The 26,621-nt window shown below is 39.1% G+C and overlaps 1 protein-coding gene across 7 annotated transcripts in view; it reads left to right on the top strand.

The window, feature by feature from the left end:
- ptprsa (protein tyrosine phosphatase receptor type Sa) overlaps positions 1-26,621 on the top strand; it is a 212,311-nt gene that overhangs the window by 113,207 nt on the left and 72,483 nt on the right. For 6 of the 7 annotated variants that reach the window (XM_084415711.1, XM_084415709.1, XM_084415710.1 and 3 more), the window contains one exon: positions 11,670-11,858. In XM_084415711.1, coding sequence (XP_084271837.1) covers positions 11,670-11,858 — 189 coding nt within the window. Of the gene's footprint in view, positions 1-11,669; positions 11,859-17,726; positions 17,745-26,621 lie in introns of all 7 variants that reach the window. The other variant, XM_084415704.1, reaches the window with a different exon arrangement.

Genomic DNA, 26,621 nt, shown 5'->3' with positions numbered 1-26,621 from the left:
AGCGCTGGCCTGTGTTAGCAGGGCACATGGAGTAGAGTTACTGCCACACGGCTGATCGTTTCAGTGGTTGTCTGTCTGTGGCGCTAGTGTGTTTACCAACTATTGACCCGAGCCCATGTGGGCTGGTTACAAGTGCACTATTTTAACCAGTATTTGGGTAATACGCGTATTGGAGTGTTGCGTCGTTATCTTAGCGACATGCTAACAGAAAACATGATAACTTTTTTGTAAAAGCATATCATAAACACACTGTGATATATATTTTTTTTTTTGGGGGGGGGGGGGGGGGTTAATAAAAGAAAATTGGAGTACATTTTACAAGAAAATAAATTTCAGTTTGTCTTAAAAATAAATCTGTGAAAATATTTGTGATATTTGCTAGCTAGTAAAAAATATTTATTATTATATTATATAATTATATTATATTTATTTTAATTATATATGATATGTATAATTAAATATATTGTGTACAATTATATTAAATATTATAGTTGTATTATTATTTTATAAATATAAATATATTTTTGAAAACATATTTTATTTAGTTATTATTTATTAAAATATTGCATTGATAGTATATTTATTATTTTATTTATTTGGTAACACTTTACAATGATGTTCAATTTATTAATTGAACTAACAAGAAAAGTATTTTTTACTGCATTTATTAATCTATTTTAATGTTAATTATACTATTGTTGACTAATTGTTCATTCATGCTTGTTCATAATCCACTAAATAATATTAATTTATGTGACTTGAAATGTTATTTTATTAGCATACCCTATGTAGAAATTTACATCAGTTATTAATCTAGGTTAATTTCAAAGTATTGATCATTGATAATTTCCTAACTAATATTAATCAGTCGAACCTCATTAACTTTATTTATTTAGTATTTAATAGTTTTATTTTGTATATTTTAGTTACAATTATTTTCTTCATCATTTTGCACATTGTCAACCAAAATTATATACAAAGCAAAGTAGACTAAAATGAATGAATATGACATTGTGAAATATTGACTTATTAAATGTTAATATTTTTTTGTAAGTTGTCATATAAATGTTAATATTTGAAATATTTTGGGGGGGAAAAATATATACATTATTGTTTTTTTTTTATCTAAAAATATATGCCATTTTAGTCAGGGTCATTTTATGAATATGTAAAGAAATATTGACTAAACATAAAGGACATTTGCACATACACACAAAAATATGTCCAGAAGATAAAGCGTGTAAAAATGAATAGCAATATAGTATTCCAATGACCTCGACCTGAGTAGCGTCTCCATCTCACACTACACTAATGAGAGGAAAAGGAGCAGCGCGTGATAGAAGTAATGAAGATCAGAGAGAAGATGACAGGGATTTGATTAGAGTCGAATACAGCTGTGTTACGAGCGTCTGCCTCTCATAAACAAAAGCAATTCCCATCCGCGCGCTCTCAGCTGCTCCCCGATGCATAATGCATTCGTTTAGCCGCGTTAAGATCTGCCAAAACGCACGGGTTCTGTCGCCGCGACAGTCGTTTAGTATCTGACGTCTGTTTATAAAGCCTGCGATGTCGTAAGTGTTACGATAACGATGACGTGAATCACTTCCTGTTTGTTTCCAAGAGATGATTGACAGCTGTGGAATTTGGGTTCACAAGTTTGATCCCTCAGCCTCCTGTCAATCAGCCGTCGCGCGACTTGCGATTTTTTTTATTACGCCGCGACGCGGTGATGACGTCGATCTCCCACTAGAAAGTTGATATGTTAATACATGATTGATTGTATTCATTATAATTAGCTTTAGCCTTAAAATGTCTTTAATTCACTTTTGAAGATTAAAATATAGGCTATAATTGTAAGGCTTATTTATATTTTCTCTTTTTTTCAATTTGCTTAATTTACATGTAGAATTAAATTAAAGATTTTTTTTATTATTTTTTTGTAAATGTCATGGTCTTTTTTAAATTAAAGTGTAAAGATGACTAGATTACATGTTATATCATATTGAATTTAAGACACTGAAATCGTGACAGCCGTCACGTATGACACAATAAAAAGTCGCAGAACTATTTTACTATTTTAGTTTCATTCACAGCTGAAGTAACTCAAGCACATGACTGTATCTGCACTCAAGCGTTTGTCTGAGTTTGGCCAGTCAGATCCGTGTTTCCCGGGCTGGAGATGTGGATTCACACACAGCACACGCTTGGCCTCCGGAAGAGAAACTCGTCTGCTTTGATCCTGTGTGATCGAGCCTGATTGGGCACGGGCTCCGGCTCGGCTCCGGCTTGGCTCCGGCATCTAGTTCTTCTCCTCTGTTGGACACCGAAGTCCTTGTTTCTTTGCATGATATTTTTTTTTTAATTAAGAGCAAATTCATCCAGGAGAAATATTTTATGAAATGATTTGCTAAATCACTGTTTATTTATTCATTTAAACAGTTATTTTATTATATATATATATATATATATATATATATATATATATATATATATATATATGAGGTTATATCACGCAATTCTGTATTTTCTCGCAATTCCAATTTTTTTCTCACAATTCCAAGTTTATCTCTAACAATTTCTGTTATTTCTCGCATATCAAAGTTTATATCTCACAATTCCGAATTTTTTCTCACAATTCCGAGTTTATATCTCACAATTCTCACTTTAGCTCTCGCAATTCTGAATTTTTAATTCCGAGTTTATCACTCAAAATTCTGAGTTTATCTCACAATTCCAATTTTTTTCGTACAATTCCTACGTTATTTCTCACATTTCCGAATTTACCTTACAATTCTGACTTTATACCTCGCAATTCCAATTTTTTTCCTCACAATTTCTAATTTTTTCTCACAATTCCATTTATCTCACAATTTCTTTTATTTCTCACATATCAAAGTTTATATCTCACAATTCGGAGTTTATTTCTCACAATTCCGAGTTTATATCTCATATCTTATATATAGTTTAATTCTCACTTCAGATCTCGCAATTCTAAAAAAAATTCTCACAATTCTGACTTAATATCTCCCAATTCCAATTTTTTTCCTCACAATTTCATTTTTTTCTCACAATTCCGTTTATCTCACAATTCTCACTTTAGATCTCGCAATTCCGCATTTTTTTCTCACAATTCCGTTTATCTCACAATTCTCACTTTAGATCTCGCAATTCCGCATTTTTTTCTCACAATTCCGTTTATCTCACAATTCTCACTTTAGATCTTGCAAATCCGCATTTTTTACTCACAATTTCAATTATTTTTAATTCCGAGTTTATTACTCACATTTCTGAGTTTCTCACAATTCCGAGTTTCTCATGATTCCGAGTTTCTCACAATTCTGATTTATATGTCATATTTAAAAATCTCCTCACAATTCTGAATTTTTTCGCACAATTTTGTGACAAAAATTCAGAATTGTGAGAAAATTCAGAATTACGAGATATAAATCGGATCAGAATTGTGATTAAAAATAAATAAATAATAATAATAATCTTGTAGCTGCAAAAAATACAGGCAGATTTGCAAAATATAAACTCGCGATTCTGAGAAAAGCTCTGTGAGGCTTATATCACTGGCTTGTATCACTCGACACATGTAGGAGATCACATAGATCAACACGTCGAACCTTCTCCGGCCGATGTTTGTCTCAGTTACAGATCTCCGTGGCCTGGGATGAACTAAACTGTTAATATTTAAAGAGTCTGAGAGAGCGTCTCTGCCATTCACTGTCTTCCACGGCTTCGGCACTAGACCATGCAAAACGAACAACTGTTCCCTCGAGCAAACGAGTCTTCATTTCAAACTTCAGGCCGACACCAGCAGGCTTACTCGCCGCTTGAGAACGCAGTCAGACAGACAGAGGAATCAGTTCTTCATATGTGTGTCGTGTTCATAGACACGCTGGAGTTCCGCTTCCACCGACGCCGGCGCCCTCTTAAGCTGCGCTTGCAATTAAGTGCAATAATAAAAATGGCTCCATTATGGCGTTTTTCCATTTGCCCTCCCCGAGAAAGCGTCCTGTTGGGCCACTCAGTCTGTGGACGCAGATAATGCTGGAATTAGATGCTCGGCTGAAAGCACACAGGATCAGATGCTCACGCAGCTTTCACAGCGTCACCTTTTATTGTTTTGTTTCATATTTACAGTCATACAGCGAGGGTTTACATCTTTTTTTGCTGTAGTACATTAAAATTTTTTATTTTTTGGAGGGGTACCATTTTAATTATGAAGAGCAAATTCATCCAGTAGGGTTTTAGCTGTTCTTAAAAGAATGCAATCTCATTTATTTGTTTGGAAGAAAAACACACTTATGTTTCATTTATGCAAAGACTTCCTGTAACGCGAGCGAGAGCAAAATGTGAGTCCACAATAAGTGACTTATGTGATATTTGGGCTTTTGTTCAAGATTTTATATCATATTTAAGCTTTTATTTACTATTATGCATGACATTGGGCTTATTATTAGTATTGTATATGAAATTTGGGCTTATAATTAGTATTTTATATGATATTTAGGATTATGTTGAATATATTATATGATATTTAGGCTTTTATTTAATATTTTATATGATAGTTAGGCTTATATTTAATATTTTATATGATAGTTAGGCGTATTTAATATTTTATATGATATTTCGGCCTATATTTAGCATTTTATATGATATTTAGGATCATGTTTAATATGTTATATGAAATTTAGGCTTATAATTAGTTTTTTGTATGATATTTAGGCTTATATTTAGTATTTTATATGATATTTAGGCTTATGTATTATATTATATGATAGTTAGGCTCATATTTAGTATTTTATATGATATTTAGGCTTATATTTAGTATTTTAATATGTTTAAGCTTATGATATTTAAGCTTATATTACTATTTAGCATGAAATTTGACAATATAATTAGTATTTTACACGATATTTAGACTTATATTTTGTATTTAATATTACTTTTAGGTCTATATATTTAGTAATATACAGGCCTTATTTTAGTATTATACATTTTATTTGAGATTATAATTAGTATTTTTATATGTACTTTTTATTCAGTACTTTTTGTATGATATATGAGTTCATATTTAGCATTATTCATGCTATTTGGCTTATTTAGTATTATGCATGATATCATATGAGAATTATGTATGATATTTTAGCATTAAACATGATCATTTGATTTAGCATTTTATATGATATTTAGAAATATTTAGTATTTTATATAATGTTTAGGCTTATATTTAATATTTTATATGATATTTAAGCGTATAGTCATTGTACTTTATATGATATTTAGGCTTACATTTAGTATTTTATATGATATTTAGGTTTATATCTATTATATAGGCTTATATTTAGTGTTTATTTAATGTTTAGGCTTATATTTAATATTTAATATGATATTTAAGCGTATAGTCATTGTACTTTATATATTTTAGCATTAAACATGATAATTTGCCTTATATGAGGTATTATAAAAGGTAAAATGACTTTATTGGCGCTGTGGCCTCGATCCGACACCCGACTACTACTGATCTGAGTCCTCTGAGATAACTAATATTAACTTAATTTCAACGCTTGCACCTTTGAACCTGTTTCAAGGTTTGCGTTCTCGAGTGTCAAACACTGTTGTTGTCGAAGCGCATTAAGGGTTTTCTGTTAGAACGGTGTTGTATAAGTTAATAACTAATGATCTTTGCAACGGAAGTGAATCAATCAAAACTAACTTTAGCTGGAGAATAACTCCGCTGTAAAGACAAAACAATCTGGTACTTTGATTTCCTATTATCACTGTAAAGCTGCTTTGAATCAGTCTGTATTGGTAAAAGCGCTGTATAAGTGAAGGTGACTTGACTTCTGGCCACTCGACCTTCACGGGCGCTCCTGGTCCCGGGGCTTCGGCTCTGTAAACACAGCTGTGAGATCTCAGACGGGGAGCCGTTTAGCGGGCCGGATGTCACTGTCGCTCTGTCACAATGCGGCGCCGCTGGCCATTTTGGGCTCTATGAAAGAATATGAGGTTAGGCCCCCTATTTCACCCATTTATTCCATTAATAAAGTCCATCTCTGGGGGCCCCAGAACCTTAGAATCATCGCTCGACGCGTTCCCCGCTCCACCTCCTCAGGTGTCATAAGTCAGCGTGGCAGAAACAGCTGGGCTCGGGCGTCAGACAGACGTTTGCCACACAATCATCGCCACACGCCACCGCCTAATTATACCGCGGCCGACGGAGCCTGTGCGATCGCGGCGTTATCAAAGCCCGACGGGGAGCGCCTGCGGGGAACGGGCATCTGTACACGTCTGCAGCGCCGCTGTAATACACAACTGAACACACACACTGTTTTTGAGTGTTTGCACACTGCAGTGAGTGATCGTTGGCAGTCCTTAAAACTGACTAGCTGTTTACTTCTGTTCAGCATTAAATCATGATTTAATATTAGTAAAAGTATTATTTTAATTAGTAAAGTTATTTTTTAATCTTTATCATTTTTGTATTATTCATGATCTTTTTATTATATTTGGGCTTAGATATTTAGTATTTTATGATATTTAGTATTATGCATGAAATTTGAGCTTAAAATTTGCATTGTATGTGATATTTAGGCATACATGACATTTATACCTATAGGTTTAATCTATATATTTAGTACTAATTATATTATTTTCTTATACATCAAATATAAGCTTAAATATTAGATAAATCACAAAATATAAGCCCAAATGTAGTTTCGCTTATAATTAGTATTTTATAATAATATTTAGGCTTATATTTAGTATTTTATATTATGTTTAGGTTTATATTTAGTATTTTTTTATGATATTTAAGTTTATATTTAAAATTATGCATGGGATTTGGACTTATATTTAGTATGTTTTATATATATATTATCTTATTTTAGTACTATACATTATATTTGAGCTTACATTTAGCATTAAACATGATTTTTGGGTTTGCATTTAGTGTTATGCATAACATTCCACCTTATTTTTTTTTTTAGTATTTGCTTTATATTTGATATTATAAAAGGTAAAATGGCTTCAGGGTGTTTTTTTATGATGCCTTTAGTGAAACATAAATCAACAGCTGTCTCTGCGAGTCTGTAGGGTCTTATTAAAACAGAGGCGATAAATGTGACTGAGGTTGTGAATTACCATAATTTGTGCAAAATCCCGAGTTTCACCAATCCTGACGGATATCTAAAGTCCAAATTTCGAGCAGTCAACCCCACGTTTTTGGCTCAGTTTGAAACGCTAATGTCAGACGGCTGTGTTTCAGGGAGCCGGAAGAGTTTGTTTATTGTAGAAATGAATTTTTAAGCATTTTTCAAGAAACTTCTTGAAATTGGGATCGTCAGAGACGGTGTCTTTGATCCTGTAGGCAAACTATTTGGCAAATACCAATAGACAGAGGTCGGGCTGTGATAGTGTATCTGGATCCCTTCATGCACTTCCTGTTATGCTAATTGAGCTGTTTTTGGAGCACAGGAAATTAAATTGACCACCTCTCAAATCCGAACAGCTGGGGCTACAGATTAGTTAAATGTCGCCTTAGTTCTGCATTTGAAAAAAAAAACACATCTTCCACCTCCCATCATATGGTTTATATCCCAGTTTTCTCTCTTTTGCTCTTCCGCCCACTCCTTCCCAGAGTTCTCTGTCATATTAATGTGCTTCTAAAGCCATCTCTGGCTGTGGCGAGAGCTAATCAGTTAACCTTATTAAGGAACTGATGAAATTAAATCATTTCGGTAAGTGAAAATAATAAAATAGCCGGTGCAGGGGAGGACACGTCTACGGATTTCGATGCCGCCCCGGAGACTTTTATCAGCAGGAAAGTGTTTGCCGGAGAGCAGTTTTTAAAAATGCACGCTACTCAAAGAATGCTTTGTGTAATTATTAAATGTGTCTCTGGTTGATAAAGCCGTTAACAAGAATGCCACGGTGCCGGCAGAAGGCGACAGTTGTGTATACATTACCTATTTATTTTGATGTGCAAGCTGCAATAGCCATTTTACTTTTAATCTGTGATGTGAAATATTACACCTGCACGGATAATGAGCTTCAGAGATCATCATAAATCAACAAGAACTCAATTACTTATAAACACCCAGCGGCAAAAACTGGGTATCATACATGATGTTTAGTATTATTCATTGTTTTTGCTGTTATATTTCGTGTTATGCATAGTAAATGGTCTATTATTTGCCACTATACTTGTATTATAACTCTTTCCCCCCGCCATTGACGGAATTTTCTGTCATTTATGAAACGACGCTTCTCCACCAATGACGTAATTTTACTGCTTTCCGTGTTTTCACCGTTATACGGTAGGGGGCGCTATTACGCATCTTCTGAAAGATTACTGAATCTCCCAAAATACAGGAGAAGAAGCAGCAGAAATATGCAAATTAAACATACCCACATTCAAGTGTTGATAAAAAAGTGCATGAAGCTAGAAGAAAACGACGATGGTCGCTGGCAACTTTTTTTAAAATGCTGGCGTGGAAAGATTTAGTTGTGTACAGATTTCATATTTGACGTACAAGCCGCAATAGCCATTTTACTTTTAATCTGTGATGTGAAATATTACAGCTGCACGGATAATGAGCTTCAGAGATCATCATAAATCAATCAAAACTCATTTGCTTATTACCATGGATGCACGTCTGCAAATCCACTTGCACTAAACTGACCGCTCAGGTTAAGAGGCTTTGCACCTGTCACTTACATAATGCCATTAAATCACAAGCTACAATTAAATGCAATTACAGATAATAACAGCGAGTGTAAAAGCCCGTGTCAAAGCTAACGGATTGGAGGTTTGGGGGTGAGGGGCAGGGGGTGAGGGCCGACCTCAGTGCCCTGCTGAATCGGTGAATGCGCAGCTGTTGGCTAAAGTGGCCGGTGCACTCAGCCCGCTACGCTGAACATCATAACAGCATCATTATCATCGCGGCTTAACAGCCTCTTAGACAGGCCAGAGGCGGCCTTCAGAGCCGCCCAGAGACAAACCCAGAACCGGCGCAGGCCTGTAATTGCATTCCGGTATGTATTTTAAGGAATTATGATGTTGAATTAGCCCTCCGCAAAGTGCCGAACAAAGCATCGGCTAGCATCTAGCTCCAGAAATGCGTGGTGACGGAGAGTGGGGAAAGCTGTGTTTTGTCTAATGGACAACTATTTGAAAGCCTTCCAATTAAAACTGGCGTTGAGGGTTATGGGACGACACGAGGCTCTAGTGCACATGCCTAAAGCTTAATTGTAAATCAGCTGCTTGTGACAATATCAAAAAGCTGTTGTGGAGACAATAGCTACCTAATTGTGTGATCGGATTGGTGGGGAATATTGGAGTTGTAACTCCAGGGCTTTTTTAAGCATGAATACAAGCCAGGCAGGACAGGACTAAGGGCTCTTGGCGCGGATATGCATGCCTACTGCTTGATTTCCTTCGTTTTTTTACCAGAGCAACTGACCCTGAACCAATTTGAGTGTTTGAAGAGTACATCTGCAAGGCAAATTCTATTTCTAGCTATTCTCCATTACTATTACCCGTAGAGGACATCTCTACATTGGGAGTGCTCGTGGTGAGGCTCTCTTAACGGATGATTCCAGTTCAGTTGTTGCATCCCGGTGACAATATAGACACTCTTTCCATTTGCTTTTGCATGCCCGCGGTCATTATGGTAGTATATGCAGCACCATGACACTGGTATTATTGCCAGTCCTGCCTCGGCCTCTTTCACAAACAGAATTTGTATTGCTTTGACATTTCTATCAGTGACTCTGTTTGCTGCTCCCACTCGCCCCCCACCAGTCAAGACTTCTCAGCACTTGCTGCCTTTAATTAAGCTCAAATCAAATTACTCATCTTGTGTTCAAGGCTTAATTTGTGTGGTTTTCAGAAATCCTATTCCGATGTCACAGCATGGATAATCCGGCCATGGATCGCATGTACAATAAACACAGAATGTTGCTTTCCAAAATATTACAGAATAGCTGCTTTTGAAAGGACAATCCCCCCCAAGCAGGAACTTTTAAACCTCCTGTCTCCACTGGTTAATAATCGATAGGCAGCCATAATGCTTCCCCAGCCAACACTGAATAATAGAACATGGAAATAAAAGGTCATTGCACAATACATTGGTTCTAGTCCCTTTTCTTTGGTGTAAAAAGAACAGTTTCTGGTACTAGGTGCGTTGCTTTGGTTCCCTGTAATGTCATGAGCCTTGGCACACCTTTGTGATTCTCAAGGGGTTCAAAGGATGTGACCTTCACACCTAGAACCTGAGCTGTGCCCATTGGCGAAGTCCACAGTGTCCTCAGTTCTCTGCCAGCATGTGAGTCACGCCAGGTCAAAGAAGTGAGAGGTTTTCCCTTTTACATTATCAGTCATTGTCTTTACAGCAGATGCCATGAAGAGCGTGAAAGCTTGTGTTGGCCTACAACAGCAGGTATCAGCCATGCTGGATTCTGTTAAAGAGCGAGAGGGGTGAATTGTCAAACTCTATTGTGTGTTTGTATGTCACCTGTCTCTTCAAATTGACTTCAACTATTGAGGAACCTGGGGTGAAATGTCACCAGTGCTTGCCCCGGTTAAACGGCCCTGTCGCTAGTGTAGACTCTGATCTGTAGGGCCCGAATGGTATGTATGATGGTGTGCTCTTTGCTATGCTAATGTCTGATTGCCCCTCAGCAAGTCCCCTTGAGGGTCCCTGTAGAAAAACAGGTCCACTCGCTCATTGCAAGCCAAGTTGGTTCTTCCAGATATTCGTTTTCGTTCGAATATTTCGAGTAGGTTATTAGGGGCTTTCACACGGAAGTACCCATTTCTTGGCGTGTTCGCACCACAGGAACTGGGAAGGATTTTAGTCCCGCCTTTTGGGGGAACTACATTAGCTCCTACTTCAGAGTAGGGTCTATCCCAGCACAGTAGGATCTACCAGTGACGTAAAAGTGTACACTGATTGGCCAAATGTGTTCGAAACACCAGCACCCACAATTTTTTTAAAAAGCTATGTAAACACACAGATTATAGCCTATATATTTACTCCACAAACTAACTCTACGGACATGGAAAACAGTGATAAATGGACCTCTCAACTTTTACGCTAAGGGGAAAATCCAACTCGACTTTGAGGGGACAAAGCCAAACATGATTATGTATTTCTGCTCAGCTAGCGACATTCGGCATCAACCACATGGCAAACGCTAATATAATCACATATTAGACAGGGCTGTTAAACAGATCGTAAACCAATGAAGACGGAGGACGGGAGCACTGTGTGCTCTGGCTCTGGCGTTCTCAGCGCCGTCAATGTCCGCCGCACCTTCAAAATAAAAGCGCTAAACAAGCATGGCTTACGTCACTTCAGAGTTCCTACTGGCTGTGTGAATGCAACCAGGAAAATGGGCCTATGGGAACATTTAGTTCTCTGGGAACCACCCTGGTGGCTAGTACCTATAACCGAGTTCCTAGAACACTGCAAAAGCCCCTATTGGCATCTTGAATGTACACTATTTGTGTCCAAACCTCTCGCATTCTCCGCTACAGAGCTCATTCCATGTCAAGCTGGTTCTTCCAGAAACTTGCTTAGTAGCAACTTTCCATTTGGTAATTGTCATATAATTGTCTACTTGCTTGTCTTTAAACTTCTCTGTGTTCTCCCCAACAGAAGACCTACTTCCTGGGGGGTTCCCCAACATTGACATGGGCCCACAGCTGAAGGTAGTGGAACGCACACGCACGGCTACCATGCTTTGCGCCGCCAGTGGTAACCCCGACCCGGAAATCACCTGGTTCAAAGACTTCCTTCCCATCGACCCTAGCACAAGTAACGGCAGAATCAAACAGCTCAGATCAGGTAAGACCAATGACGGTGCTTTACTGCTAATATACTTCTTTTCCTCTCACTGCTTCCATTTTAGGATTCTGTATCAGCCCTTTTTCTGATTGTAGGTACCCTGCGCTCATCCAAAACAACCACCCAGAGAGTTAATGCAACACACTAAAGTTGCTAGGGAAGCTGAAATGGAAAGATAATGACTTTTAATGAACAGTGTCAGAGGAGCTTAGTCCAGATTTTGTGGCAAGCGTATGATTAATGTCTGGTTTAGGCTAATGAAACTTTATTGAAAGACCCAGTAAAACAGAGTCTAATTATATATCTCATTAAGTCTGCGCTCCAGTCGCCCCAAGGCCACCGTTGTGGGTCAGTGATTTGTCAGCAACAGAGAAAAGAAAATCTATTGGGTTGCATTTGATTCAGAGCTGTTGATGCAAATTGGTATGGGCAGTAGATATTCAGCTACCAACCCTTGACCTGAACTCGCCTACCCAGAGTTCCCCTTTTCAGGATCCGTCATGGCATTTTCAAAATAAGCGAAACGGTTTGGCGGTGAACGGCTACATCTGCTCTCACTTATGTTAGACTTGAGTGCTTTGTTTTGCTCCGTGTTAATGGAAGACCCAGACTCGCTGAGGGGGTATCACAGGCCTCCGTAACACCGTTGGCTGTGGTACAGGAACACAAATGCCTTTGACTTGAAAATAGTCAACCCTTTTAGCTTCCATTAGCGAAGTCACTAGCCTCAAGGTTAGCACTCGTAGCTCATTTTGCAAGCAAATGTCTCTTCCCTGCCAACAGACATACAAGATTAACCAGACAAATCTGAAAATGTTTGTTAGCATACAGCCGAAACAGTTAGCCGCTAAGTTTAGCATGGCTGTGCGACCTGTCCTCCCTCTGTGTGTTTTGTCTGTCTTTTCGTCACTGTGTGTGTGGGTCATACATGTTGTTGTGCTTCACTCTCTGTTTTCTTGTCTCTGTTTCAATTGAAGCAGGTTTCTGGCGGCATTCACATGCAGAACATTGACTAGCCCTTAATAATTAACATACCATTGGAGTACTACTAATTAGACAAACTAAATTCAGTATGCTCAGCATACAGCATGTACAAATTAGCTATAATCATGGTCTTAATTCAATTTGTGTGTTAGTGAGTTATCTAAATGCTTTTAGTAGTATTTATTTGGTACGTCTAATTGGTCATTAAAATGCCAAATTTTTCGAAATCTTTAGAGATCTTAATGAATTTCTTAAGGCAATAATTATTTTATCAAGAGCAATTTGCCTGACTGTGTTTTCACACACTATACATAAAACAGAAACCTAACCTTATTTCTAACTCTACATTTAACATAGTAGTTTCTGTAAATGTAGAAACCTGGAAATGTTCTCAACAGGTTTTGTGAGATCCCCCCATGAGCTAGGCTCTATTATCATCAAATGAGGTCATAAAACGTGTCTAAAATCTGTTTAACGTGCATCTAACCATCTGACGTGTCATCCTACAAAGAGATCTTCCCCACTAAACTCTGTTGATTTCAGGATGTGTGAAGCTGCTGTGAATCCGACCCTAAAATGTGCTGTTTTATTGTTCCTTTCTGTTTCTTTTTCTGTTTATTATCATTTCCAGAAGCCTTTGGTAAGTGTCTCAGTGAGTGCGCAAGCTTCCTAGTGTCCCTGAAGCAGATGGCATTTTAACTTCGCTTTAAAATGCATGTCCTACCCTCTGCTTTCCCTTTCACGTCTGTCTGTACCCTCCTTATTTCTTTTTCTTCTCCTCGCCCACTAACATGAAACATTTCCCAGTTTCTCTCAAGACTCAGCCCAGCTTTTGGGGATGACACACTGCAGAAAGTCTTTGTGTGTGCGAGTTTGCGTGTGTGGATTTACTAGTTTACCATCTAGTGTTCTTCATTCACATCCAGCTCTCAAGAAAAATCCTTCTCTGGCTTTGCTTCAACTCTCACCGGCCACAAATATTCTGACGGTTATAAAACAGAAGAATAACAGATTAGAATTTCAGAAGCTCCGGCCAAGCAGTTGCGGTTCTGTTGTTGACCGCCGGACACACCCTCGGTCCGTGTGCCACCGAGCGCTTGCTCAACTCCATCACAATAACATATTTATCATCTGAGCAGAACCAGCCTAGATGGCTGAAAACTGCTGGGGCCTTGGAGCCTTCCGGCCCAGCCTGGATCTCTGAAGTAGCCAAAAGCAACATCACCTAAGGTCCTGTACCCAAGGGATGGATTACATTTGCAGGTCCTCCATAGTTCATGTGCTTGAAAGGTAAAGACAACATGAAATGGCTTTCAAACCCCATTTTACTTCTGTGAGTTGAGGTGTTTCTTGGATGTAAAGTAGAACATTTATCAGGAATTGATTGGATTGTGAAAAAATTGGCTTAATTTTTGCATATACATGTGAGACCAGAAAGTAATGTATTTGGCTATCAGTTAACATTATCCCAACATGCCTCACAACCTTAATGACCTTAGACGCTCAGCTGAAGAAATCTGATATCTGAATCTCCCAGCTTGGTCAAACTGGTCTGCCAGCTGGTTTTTGTGGGGTTTTGGGTAGTTTTCATCTAGGAGACCACCTTATCCTAGTTCAAGTGGTTGTGTTTGGTTTCATGCTGACTTGACTGTTCATCACATGTTTTGTTGTGTCTTTGAAAGCTCTTTCAGCAGAGCCGTGAGAGCGAGTGAAGGTGTCTTATGTAGGGATGTTTACTTTAGAGCGATCCTGCTACCCGATCCTCCGACCTGGAGGGATTTATGCTGATGAGAAAAAGGCCTGTAGCTATCGACGCCAGCCAAGACTCCTGCTTTCCTGTTTTTATCTCAATTCCGAAGTGAAACTGATCTCTTTAGTTTCCATACCGGGGCCGAAGTCATTTTTCTTGAGAGGAAAACAAGATTTGGCGTGCTTTTGAATAACCCGTGTCCTTTCTTTAGCTGGCAGCAGCCGTCACAGTTGCGGCCGCTGTCTGATATATGGATCTCGTCCTGGTGTAGGTACAGCTGCTCCTCCTGAAATCTCCACAGGCGATACCTTGGGAGGAACGAGGGACAGATAAATGGACAGCTTCCTGCTGCGGTTTGCACTTCCTGTGCACGCTGGCTGGCAGTCTGATTGGAACAGGCCCCGAGGTGCTTGTCTAATTGATGGCTTTTAAGCTCTGCTACAGTGGTTAAGAGCAGGACTCTCACTGTGACTTGATGGACCCAAATGAACTTCTGTAGCGTTGCTATATGTTTTTTTTGAAAATTGAAGACAATGATGTTTCATTGTTAGTTCTTTGGGTCAGTGTAGCAGTTCTAGGTCTTTAAATAGAAGAAGCGTCATGCTCTTTAGGTAGTTTGAAGGCTTTCATGGCTTGCGTCTGTTTATACTTAAAAGTATATTCATTTATACAGACCAATCACTGTGGGTGTAATGGGTGGAGCTCGACCTAGTCCAGCTCCACTTCTGTGGATCTAATGGGTGGAGCTTAACCTAATTAGGGTTAGGATGTGAATGGACCTTCAAGCTCCACCCATTATGTACAGAGAGGTGGAGCTGGATGTTAAACCCCACCCATTACTTACAAAGAGGCGGAGATGGATGTTAAACCCCACCAATTACATACAGAGAGGCCAAGCCCCACCCATTACTTACAAAGAGGCAGAGCTGGTTGTCAAGCTCCACTCATTACGTACATATAGGCGGAGCTGGATGTCAAGCCACACCCATTGCATAAAAAGAGGTGGGGCTGGATGTCAAGCTCCACCCATTGAGCAGCCTCTCGATCTGCGAGTCACCGACCGTCTGATACGATGTAGGCGGTGAGTTTTTCTGTAGGGAGAGACGACATCTGCGTTTCGGCGGAGACATTTTTAAGGTCACTCGGGCCTAAACGCATGGCAGTGAGCCGGACTCAGTTTCAGCCATGCAGATGGATTAAGACCGCGGCCAGATTGTCTGCCGCCCCCCTATAAAACCCACTTTTTTTTCTTGCCAGAGTAGATTGAGAATGCCTGGAAGCTTCTTTGAGCAAACGACAGCACTTTTTAGCATTTTTGTCCAGTCATTCTGTGTGGAATTTGTGTGTTTGAAAACCTCTAACCTTTAACCTAACCTCACCTAACCAGTTCTTTCCAAACCTTAACCATAACTTTGATTCTAGTAGGAACAAAAACAAGCTAATTCTGCTGCCTCAACGTCCCTGATACTAACTAAACACTGACGATCCCTAATCCCCGTGCCCTTCTGATTCCTCCTCAGCTCCTTAAATATACATAAACAACTTTTAAATTATGAATATTTTGCCTGCTTTTCAAAAAGACGCCCTCCGTGAGCCTCAAAGCTCACATGCGTTCGGCTGTAGGTTGAATTATTTAGTGCGCTTCTCGCAGCGTTGTGCATTTGTATTGTATATTGCTGTTAGGAGGCTCATAAATATAAATACTAGATGAAACCCCCTTTATTTACATTCTTTTTATTATATTTTGTTCAGGGCACAGTGTTATTTCCAGGCCTGATGTTGGTGTTTTTTAAACAGGAATACTGAATAAAATGGTGCGTTTTAGCACTGCCGGAGACGATATAAGACGTTAATATCAGTCTGATCGAGAAGCAGGCAAAATATCCTTCACGTTACACACATGACCTTCATGCTGCTGGACAAAAGAGCTCGCTGTGTTTCTATAGAGGGACAGGATTTCAACGAGCTGATTATAGTGGAGAAATAAATCTAAACAGGCCATTGCCAGGTGTTAAAGATAGGAAGACGAGGGGCAAAGACAGCTTTGCTTGTGAATGTTAGATATGACGTAACGTAGACGTTGGTAAGGTATTGCTTACAGCTTCTGCTTGATCTGAAGGCCTCGTTTTACATGTCTGGCTGCAACTGTGGAAAGTTTTGATTTGTTTTAGCAGCGCACCCTAGCAGATTAAAAAAACATTAGAATTAATGATATTTTATTTAAAATAATATTTTATTTAAATTAGATTTAAATAATTTTTTATCCAGCTTTAATATAATTTATACATATGTTTTAGTATTTAATTATGAAGAAAATATTTTTTTTATTGTTATTATAGATTAATTTTCAGTGGAGCCCAGCAAAATAAAACTAAAACATAATTTAATAATGTATTATATGAACTAATAATTATTTTTATTAGACTGATTTTTTTTTTTCTAGCAAAATGAAACTCAATAATAATAATAACGAACAATAATACAGTAAGATTAATAAAATAAATCATTAAATTTAATAAATTACTTTTATATTTTATTTATATTATTAATTAATTAATTCAAATTATTTAATGAATAATTTATTCAGTAAAATAGCCATTATTATTAATATAATAATAATAATAATAATAGTAAATTTAATTAAATTAAATAAATGTATGCTTTTATAAACAATTTTTATGTGTGGTTTCTCTATACATAATAAAGCTCAAATTTTTGTAACTATTGAAAAAAACGGCTAAAATGTTCAAAAGATCATGAATTGGTCAAACACATTTTCTTTAGCGTCTTTAACCTTTACAAACATATCCGATGCATCTATAAAGCAGAGCAGGGAAAGAAAGATGAATGTAAAGCTCCACGTCCAGCACTGGCAGGTCTTTAACCTTTACTAAATCTGTGATGATGATCTCAAACTAAACTAACCAGTACATTAAGAGAGTCATAACCTGAACGTACATAGAGTGGTGCAGGTATGACGTCACTTTGTAAGCCAAAACGCGGAAACAAGTTAGCATTTTAGCACTACCAGTGTGATGCTAACAGCCGATTAGCCTACAAAGTGACGTCATACCTGCGCCTCTCTATTAACCGTGAACTAAACTGATGTCTGTTTCGTTTGTGTCTTTTTCCAGAGGGTACTCCCATCCGAGGTAAGACGCTAATATAAAAACACAACTAACCTTAACTTAACTACCTCAACTAACTAATGACTCCAGACGACCGTCTGGAAACGGAGAGCGGCTGTCCTCTTCTTTCTCCGGCTTTCATTGTGTGTCTTTGTGTGCGTGTTTGTATCTGTGTCCTGTCTCATGTGTGTTTAATGTCAGTGTTGGGAGTCAGACAGGTGTCGGGGTTGGTGTTTACCTACGTCTGTGACATTTGTGCTGTTTGGCGGGGTGCTTTCAGGCCGCGCTTTCAGGCCACACTTATCACGCTAATGAGGACACTGGGTAAACGGTGTCGCAGCTTTCCTTTCAGTCCTGATCTCATCTCCAGCCAATGCTAACGTTACGCAAATTCACCTAGACCTTTTCCAGCTAAAATGTCTCTGTTTCCACAGAGTTTGGAGATGATATCAGGGCTGATACTCAGAGGGGTCGCTCCAGATATAGATGGATATTCATTTCATTATATATATATATGAAAACTGTGTGCAGTTTCTAATGTTAACGAAGTGCCTTCTTTTTCACAGCGAACAGGTAGGTGAGCGAATTTGTTTTGATTTTACATTCATTTCCTGGGTGAACGAAGCTACGACTCAAATGGTAATCATCACAGTAACAGTTTTGGGTGTCATTTTGTGCATTCTTCTTGTTCAAATGCTCAATTTTGTATGTTTACAGGTGCCTAAATTGATCACGTTTGTCTACATTTCTTGAATTTGTCTACATTTGTTGAGTGCTGGGTTTCGTCAGCTTCCTTGCGATATGATCAACTTTGCGATATGCGTCACGATTCAAAATGCGTTGCAATATCATAATTGGATCGCAAGCGAAACTGCGTATATCTAGTTCAGTCGTGACACTCGAAAAACGAAAAATGAGATTGCTTGCTCAACATTTATATAGTCTGATTCAGTGTTGATGGAGGCAATAAGAATTCCTCTGAACCCCTCCACCTCCCCAGCTCCACCTGCTAGATTTATATATAGTATAATATAATATAATAATAAATGCGATGGATGGATGGATGGATGGATGGATGGATGGATGGATTGATTGATTGATTGATACAGTAGATTGATTGATTGATTGATTGATTGATAGATACAGTAGATACAGTAAATTGATAGATAGATAGATAGATAGATAGATAGATAGATAGATAGATAGATAGATAGATTGATAGATTGATTGATTGATTGATTGATTGATTGATTGATTGATAGATAGATAGATACTTTTATTAGTACATTATATTGGCAACAGCTAGTAAAGTACACAGCATAAAAGCTCTTTCTTCGATTACACACACCAACCTGCTTATTTATAATGCAAAAACACTGCACATTAATCATGTTGCTGCTCGCTAAACTGAACGTGACTTATAAAGCAGCATTTGCATAATGAGATTAGTGATCCCAGACAGAGCTTTTGCCCAGGGCAGCTTCTACAAACTCAGGCCCGGTCTGGGCTAAATGTGCAGTACGGCCACGCGTCGGTTTCAGGCATCTTAACAAAGCTCAATTACTGCATTGGTTAGCTTAGCGACTTGCGTAAACATGATCTCAAGTCATGCCAGTTCGGTGTATGTGAGTTAGTTGGTGCAGATGACCTGTCGCCTCTAAATGACAGTCCGAGTGGCCCGCGGTGGACCCGTCGGATGTGTGCTCGCATCATTGCCGTCTTTATGAGAGCACTACAAGCCAACAGATGGAAGTTGACAACAATTGCATTACGTCTCGGCCCCATGATGATGCTCCAAATTGAATGACCTTGGTGTGTGTCCATGCTGGCACAGTCATTGCTCGCTATCCTTTTAAAGCAAAAGCCCCGTTTTTCTTTCCATTTTTAGCATGTGATTAGCTGTCAGATTTACAAGAAACGTGCATAAAAATATCGCAGAGGAACGTTGGCTGTGTTCAGAATGAAATACTCACTAACTACCACACATTATATATTGTATGGAAATTACCTACTTTTGTTTAACAGTAGATTGTAAAGCAAAATGCAGTAGTATGTTCATGTTGGCACTTCAGATAAACCTTGAGGATCTTTTTTTGACTTGATTTCCAATAAAAAAGCTAAATAAATGTATTTAAAGCAACACTGCAAGTTGATATTAAGTGTATTAAACTATTAAACATGCACGTTATTAAAACAATCCTCAATATCGAATGCAGAGTTGCTTCTGGAGTAAGTTTGTCTTGTTTTTAGGGATTATTTTAACAAATAAGAATAGGATCTCTGAAATAAACATGTTATTTGGACATTTTTAATTCAATTTCATTTAAGATTGTCTTTACTTTTGGTGGACCAATCAAAAAATAAGTCAAAAAAAGAGATAAGTGCTGAATTATGATTACTTCCAGGTCATTAGTCACACTGAAAAATGAAAGGTCAACTAAAGGCGCATTGCATTTCGGGATGCAGTATATCATCACTTTGGGTAAAAGCATAAATGTAAATGGGATGCATACTGCACATTTAAGCAAACTTAGCAGGGCATCCCGGTGTTCTGAGCATGCACACTATATCCAGCTGGTGTGATACTCTCTCTCCAAATCAGTCCCGCTCATGCAGGCAAAAATAACAAGAACGCGGTCGATCCCACAAACAAATCAATCATGCGCCAGCATTGCCCACTAATTGAATTACTCAAATGGGACTGTAGGTGCTGGGAATTGTGTGTGTGTGTGTGTGTTGAAGATGGTCAGGTTTCGTTTGGTTGAGAGCTGAGGTTAATCAAGCCTGACGAGAGCCGTCACGTGCACACCGGCTGTAATAGACAGCTGCATGGTAGCGGCGGTCACGGTTCAGCGCTCTCCTCGACTCCACACCTGGCTGCCGCGCTCTACGCCCCAGCAGAGCTGCCTCCTGACACGGCCTCCACTTTACAGACAGCCCAGCCTGTTTTCCCCCATGATCCGGGATCGGATGGATGACGGGAGATGACAAGACTTTGTCTCCCAAGGCCGTCGCTAAAGCCCCAACCGGTTGCAGGTCAACAGCTACCGCGTGTCGGCCAGTCACAAGCTCACGCCAACTCCAGCGGATCGGGAGAAAAACACTTAATGGCCAGTTTAAAGGACACAGTTCGTGTTGACACCGATGCGGTGGAGAATTCCCCAAAAGAGCTTCCCACAATCCGTGACTAGTTGGATTTGCAGGCATAGCGCGATCAGTGGAAGTCTTGGTCGTCGGCATTATCTGTGCCTGAGAGATTTCCACAGAAACAGACTGGCTGTCATTCACACATACCTGTGTTTGTTTATTAAAAGGGGGACATATCATGAAAATCTGACCTGACTCAGCCGATCAGATTTCGCTCCCCTTCTGACGTAGGAAGAGGATCTTATTGTAATATTACCGGCCCTTAATCTGCACGTTTACACCCACGGCGCCGCCGTTTGGTTTTCGCGAGCGACAACAGTGTAACCAGTTCTAACGCAATGGCAAAAGTTCCAGCAAAGCATCCAAACTGTTCTGTCATTGGCTGCATTATTCGCGTTTTGTTATTGCCGAAGCTCGTGTAAAGGATCGGCCCTCTTCTGAACGGAGACGGGGAGCAGCAGCTCATTTGCATTTAAAGAGACACACACAAAAGTCAAGTCAAAGTTTATTTGTGAAACACTTTTTAAAAACAGCAAGTGTTTATCAAAGTGCTGTTCTCACATATCAATGATACAAACAGTCGAGAAAACAATAAGACACAATAAAAAAGCAACTCTCACATAGCGTCAAACGCCAGACTATAAAACTACGTTTTTAGGCTAGATTTAAATACAGCAAGTTTTTAGCACAAAAACTGCGTGTTTTTGCTCACCCCCAAAAAGGGGCACATTTGACAAGCTGTAATAAATGATCTGGTATTTTGAGCCGAAATTTCACCGACACATTCTGAGGACGCCATAGATTTATATTACATCTTGTGAAAAGGGGCATAAAATGTCACCTTTAAATACACGCTTGATTTGGCTAATTTGATCATGCTTTCTTCTACAAACTTCTGCTGATTTTCACCTTGGTCGTCAGCAGTGAAGGTTCTGTTGCTTTTGGGTTATTCATAGTGCTCTCACAGTTCGCAGAAGGCATTTGAATCCTCGTAATATATTCGTTATTGTTCAGCTTCAGATAATAGTTCATAGCTAGAGGGTTCATGTCAGCTAGATGATTGCGTCGTGACACGGATGTTCAGAAAATGATTTCCACTTGCCTTTTAACAAAAATGGTATTGTGCGGCGTTATGACTCTTTGAGCTCGACACTATTGGTTAAAGTAAGATAACAGCTTGTTTTGTTGTTAGCTGTGCCGCTAACAGAAAGGCTACACCGGCAGCCTCAAAGACGCCACAGGCAGGATGGATAATGGAAATTCAAAATGTAATTATCCACAAAAGATAATAACTGAAAACATTCTCGTGGCGGATTTGAGGGAAAAGTGAGAGGGGATCAAAGAACTTTTGAACAGTTTCCGACATGTTAAACACTGTCAGGGAACGTTGTTGTTAAATATCCCTCTTGCTTAGTTAGCTTAGGACTGTTTGGGAGGAAAAATAAGCTCAAAATGAGATGCGAGGACAGTAAACGAGAGCGCAGAAACCTGATTAGCTTTATGCTAATGTTTCCTCTCCATACCAACGAGCAGTGAGGACAAAGAGATTGATAGATTTTGAGAAAGACTGCTAAAGTAGGGAACACTGTCAATCCCTCCCCAGATCATATATTCTCAGTGAGCTTATCCGAGCCCAAGCGGAAACATGCAAGGGGGAAAAAACACAGCTGCAAATATGTAATGAAGTCAGTGGGGAATCGTCAGTCGGCTGAATAGCAAGCAGGAGAACCCAAAATAGTCCTGTTCAGGCAGGAAGGAGCCCTGAGAACATTTGCTTGCTTTGGAGCCGCTGGGAATTAATTTGGATTTAATGAATTTGGATTTGCTCCGTTCTTGCTAAGATTTCCTCAATGGCATTACTCAATCATTAGCCTGACTGTTCGTAGAAGAGTCACAACCCCAGAGAAGACGAGAAAGAAAGATGGGGAGAAGTCAGAGCTCGGCACACCACTGTGCCATGGTTTATTTATCAGCCCCTGCTCCGATAACATTCAAATTCGTGCCTGTTTTCTGCACTCCAGAATTGACTTGAGAAGGACGAACGATTGAGGGAGATTTCCACCAGATTTTCCAACAACGTCACGTAGCACTGGTTGCGCGCGAGCGGTTCTCCTTCGGCTGCGCACCTGAGGAGACTTTAGAAAGCTCTCCAAGCCCACCTGCTGTTGCCCCGCCACCCGCTGCGCCAATGTGCACATCAAACGATCCGTGCACAAGCACACACACACTTTAGAAACCACCTTCCATTTTAGTCTCTCCCTGCCACGCCTCTAAACTCCCTGATCCCATCACGCTGTTGATCCGCCGCGAGCAGGTGTGATTCATCCACCCAGAAGCCACAGTCTCATTTGCACACAGACTGCGCTCTTAAACCGCAGCGTGAGTCCCTGCTGTCGATGTCCCGTCGCCACATGTGGCGTAGATGAAGGTTGACGTCTTCGTTCGGCCAGAATGAACGTCTCCCCAGGAGTGAGGGACGGTGTTGATGGTACCTGTAGAAATGCAATGGTGGTGTTACTCAAACACAGAGAAAGAAAGATCGGGGTGGGGCGGCGTAGTGTGTTATGGAAAGGTAGCTGGTTCCCAAAGAAATGTATCTGTTAGCATCACGTTTGCTCAGGTGGTGCATTCAGACCTGAATTCTGAGATGATAATGAGATTTGTGATTTATAAATCCCTGGATCTCTTCAGCAGCAGACGGGGAACCACAGGGAAGTGCGTTTCAAGTGTGTTAAAAGTGTTCTCGAAACAACTGATCACATATAGCAGGCGTATTCAATCACAGGTCCAAGAGGTCCGGACAATACTTTTCTGGAACAGTTTTACATTTCCATCGGGGCAGCCGTTGTACGTTGCAAAAGAAAAAAAAAAACCTAAACACTCAAAATAGTCATCAAATATGTGACCCTGGACCACAAAACCAGTCACATGAGTCACTTTTTTAAAATTGAGATTCATACATCAACTGAAAACTGATTAAATAAGCTTTCCACTGATGTGTGGTTTGTTAGGATAGGACAATATTTGGCTGAGATACAACTATTGAAAATCTGGAATCTGAGGGTGTAAAAAAATCGAAACATTGAGAAAATCTCCTTTAAAGTTGTGCATTTATGTTGGCGATTGTGCTGCATTCACTCACACAAATACATGTTTTATATATTTACGGTAGGAAATTTACTAAATATCTTCATAGAACATGATCTTTACTTAATATCCTCATGATTTTTGGCATAAAAGAAAAATCGATCATTTTGACCCATACAATGTGTTGTTGGCTATTGCCACAGATATACCAGTCCGACTCGAGACTGGTTTTGTGATCCAGGCTCGCAAATGTGAGAATCTTGGGCCCAGAGAGCCAAAACAGTGATGTCTAAGAATTTGTACCAAAAATTTACCAAAAAAAAAAGTAAATATGTCTCCCAACTGGATATGAATATAAAAAGGTTTGATCAGATGTTTTAACAGGCTGTTTTATGTTTATTTTTTTTTTACATTTGGGCACCTTTGTGTCTGGCACATAGAAGGCCTTGTGACTGAGAAACGCACTGGGACTGCAGGTTTACCTCTTAAGAACAGTATGGACCATTTTTATGTTTTGCTCAAAGCAATAAACTACTAAAAACAAATAATGCACATAATATAATAATCAAAACTCTCATCGTGAGGACAAAACAAACTTAACTAGTAATTTTAAAGTTTTTTTGTCTTCCCTTGCTTTTGTCTTCTCTAAATAATGTTCCAAATGATAACATTGTTTATTATGAAATGCTGTTTATAGGCTGATTAATAATGTCACATGTATGAAAAAAAACATCAAAACAACAAGACGCCACACATTAACTTGTCTCAAACCTGGTTTAGTTAAACGGACAGAGTCATCGTTGTTAAAATAAACGCGTCGTCACTTTACGTTTTTAACGAGGACTTGAACGAAGCACTTTTGGCTTTATTATAGATATAGCTCTGAAGATCATTAAGTCAAGTCACCTTCATTTGAATAACACTGACATATAGCATAATATAGTTATAATGTTGCTTGCAAAATATATATTTTTTTTTTCTTGGCAATCTAGATGGGGGTGTTGGGTTTGGTGATTTAGCTTCAGAATATTAGGCCCTGCTGGAAACTACACCATTCTGGGGGGTAAAATAGCACATTTGTTCATTGACAGCCTTCAGAAGTCAAGTCAAGTCATCTTTATTTATTTAGCGCTTTCTACAATACAGATTGATTCAAAGCAGCTTTACAGTGATAACAGGAAAATAATGCAACAAAGTTTGTTTCAGCTGTACAGCAGATCTAGAAATTCACTTTAAATGCTTTATATAATTCACTTTATATAAGAAAATAATGTCATAGTCAAGCTTAACCCTTGTGCAACCTTATGGACATTTTTGTCTTTTTCAGTTTATTTATTTATTTATCATTTTGCCTTTCTTAATGCTAACTGCATACATTTTGGCACAGGTGTGTATTTATATTGGAATTTAACTATTTCGCCCCCATTTCCTTTAATAAATCTGTTTTGCACCAGGAACACAAAATAGTTCCTCCCAGGACCTTTTGGACAAAAATGTCTTCATTGAACCCCATTAAAATTGCAATTTTCAATAATATTGTTGAATATTAAGTGTCCCCAACAAAGCAAGCCAAAAGCCAGAGGCGACAAAAGCGACAGTGGCAAGGAACCAAACACTCCATCAGGGGACAGAATGGAGAATAACCCAGGCTCAGTTCTCCTCTGGCCAACGAGCGAACAGTGTGTGATTATGATCCAGGCAGCATTACGGGTCAGAAGTCAGACTGGATCAGAACATTCAGAATATTTATCTGGTTGAAGATCGGAGTCATGTCGGAGTGGCTAACTTCCTGAAGCTAGTCAGCATATACAACCCCCTATGCTGTTAAGAGCCCTCAAATCAATTGATCACATGCTTTATAATATAATAAAAAATGTTTTACCCAGGCAGTCGAAATACTTCTAATGGAGTTTGAACTGGGGGATTGGGTTTAGTGATTTAGCTTCAGAAAATGAGACCCTGTTTGTAACTACATGTTGATGGCTCAAAAAAAGCAAACTTTAAAAGTACAGCTCAAAACTTCCTAAACCCAACCCCTATTTTAAACTCAATAACCCCTCATCCTTACCATTTGAGTAAGACCTTTATTACGTCCTCCGGTTATTTCAGGGAAACTCATAGTGAAGTTGCACCTTTAGTTTCTTCAGTAGACGAAGTGGAGGCGAATATAAAGATCATTAGGCCCCTTTTCATTTCGCCTGAAAAGTTTTGATATATCTCCAACTTACATGTGCATGTGTTTTGGCATACATGGCAATGACCTTGGTTCACAAGCCAACCCTGGTGCATAATTTGGAGGAATATCAAGCCACTAGCCATTCTCAGTCCCACTGACATGAGTATTGTGCGTCCGACTGATTACACCCCTTGCTTTTATTTTGTGCTTATTTTCTATGCGAAGCACTTTGAATTTAGCCTGGCTCCGCCCTCATTTTCCTTCAGTACTCCGTCTGGGTTTGCCGTATATTTGCGGTCCAATCAGCGAACAGAGGGAGTGGCTGAGAACGATGACGTTGATGTCGTAGGGTTACGTCACGACCAAACGTTAGCGATTGGTTATGGCAGATCCAATTGTTATAATCTTCAACAGAGTTCCCGCCTTCAAGGACGTTAACGCTTGTCAACGGAGAGTGGCCAGACTCTCTGTACACATGAAATGTACTAGAG

Source organism: Rutilus rutilus, assembly GCF_951802725.1.
Source record: "Rutilus rutilus genome assembly, chromosome: 8".
Classification (NCBI taxonomy): domain Eukaryota; kingdom Metazoa; phylum Chordata; class Actinopteri; order Cypriniformes; family Leuciscidae; genus Rutilus; species Rutilus rutilus.
Note: the sequence above shows the minus strand (reverse complement) of the source record. Positions and strands in the feature narration are given on the sequence as shown.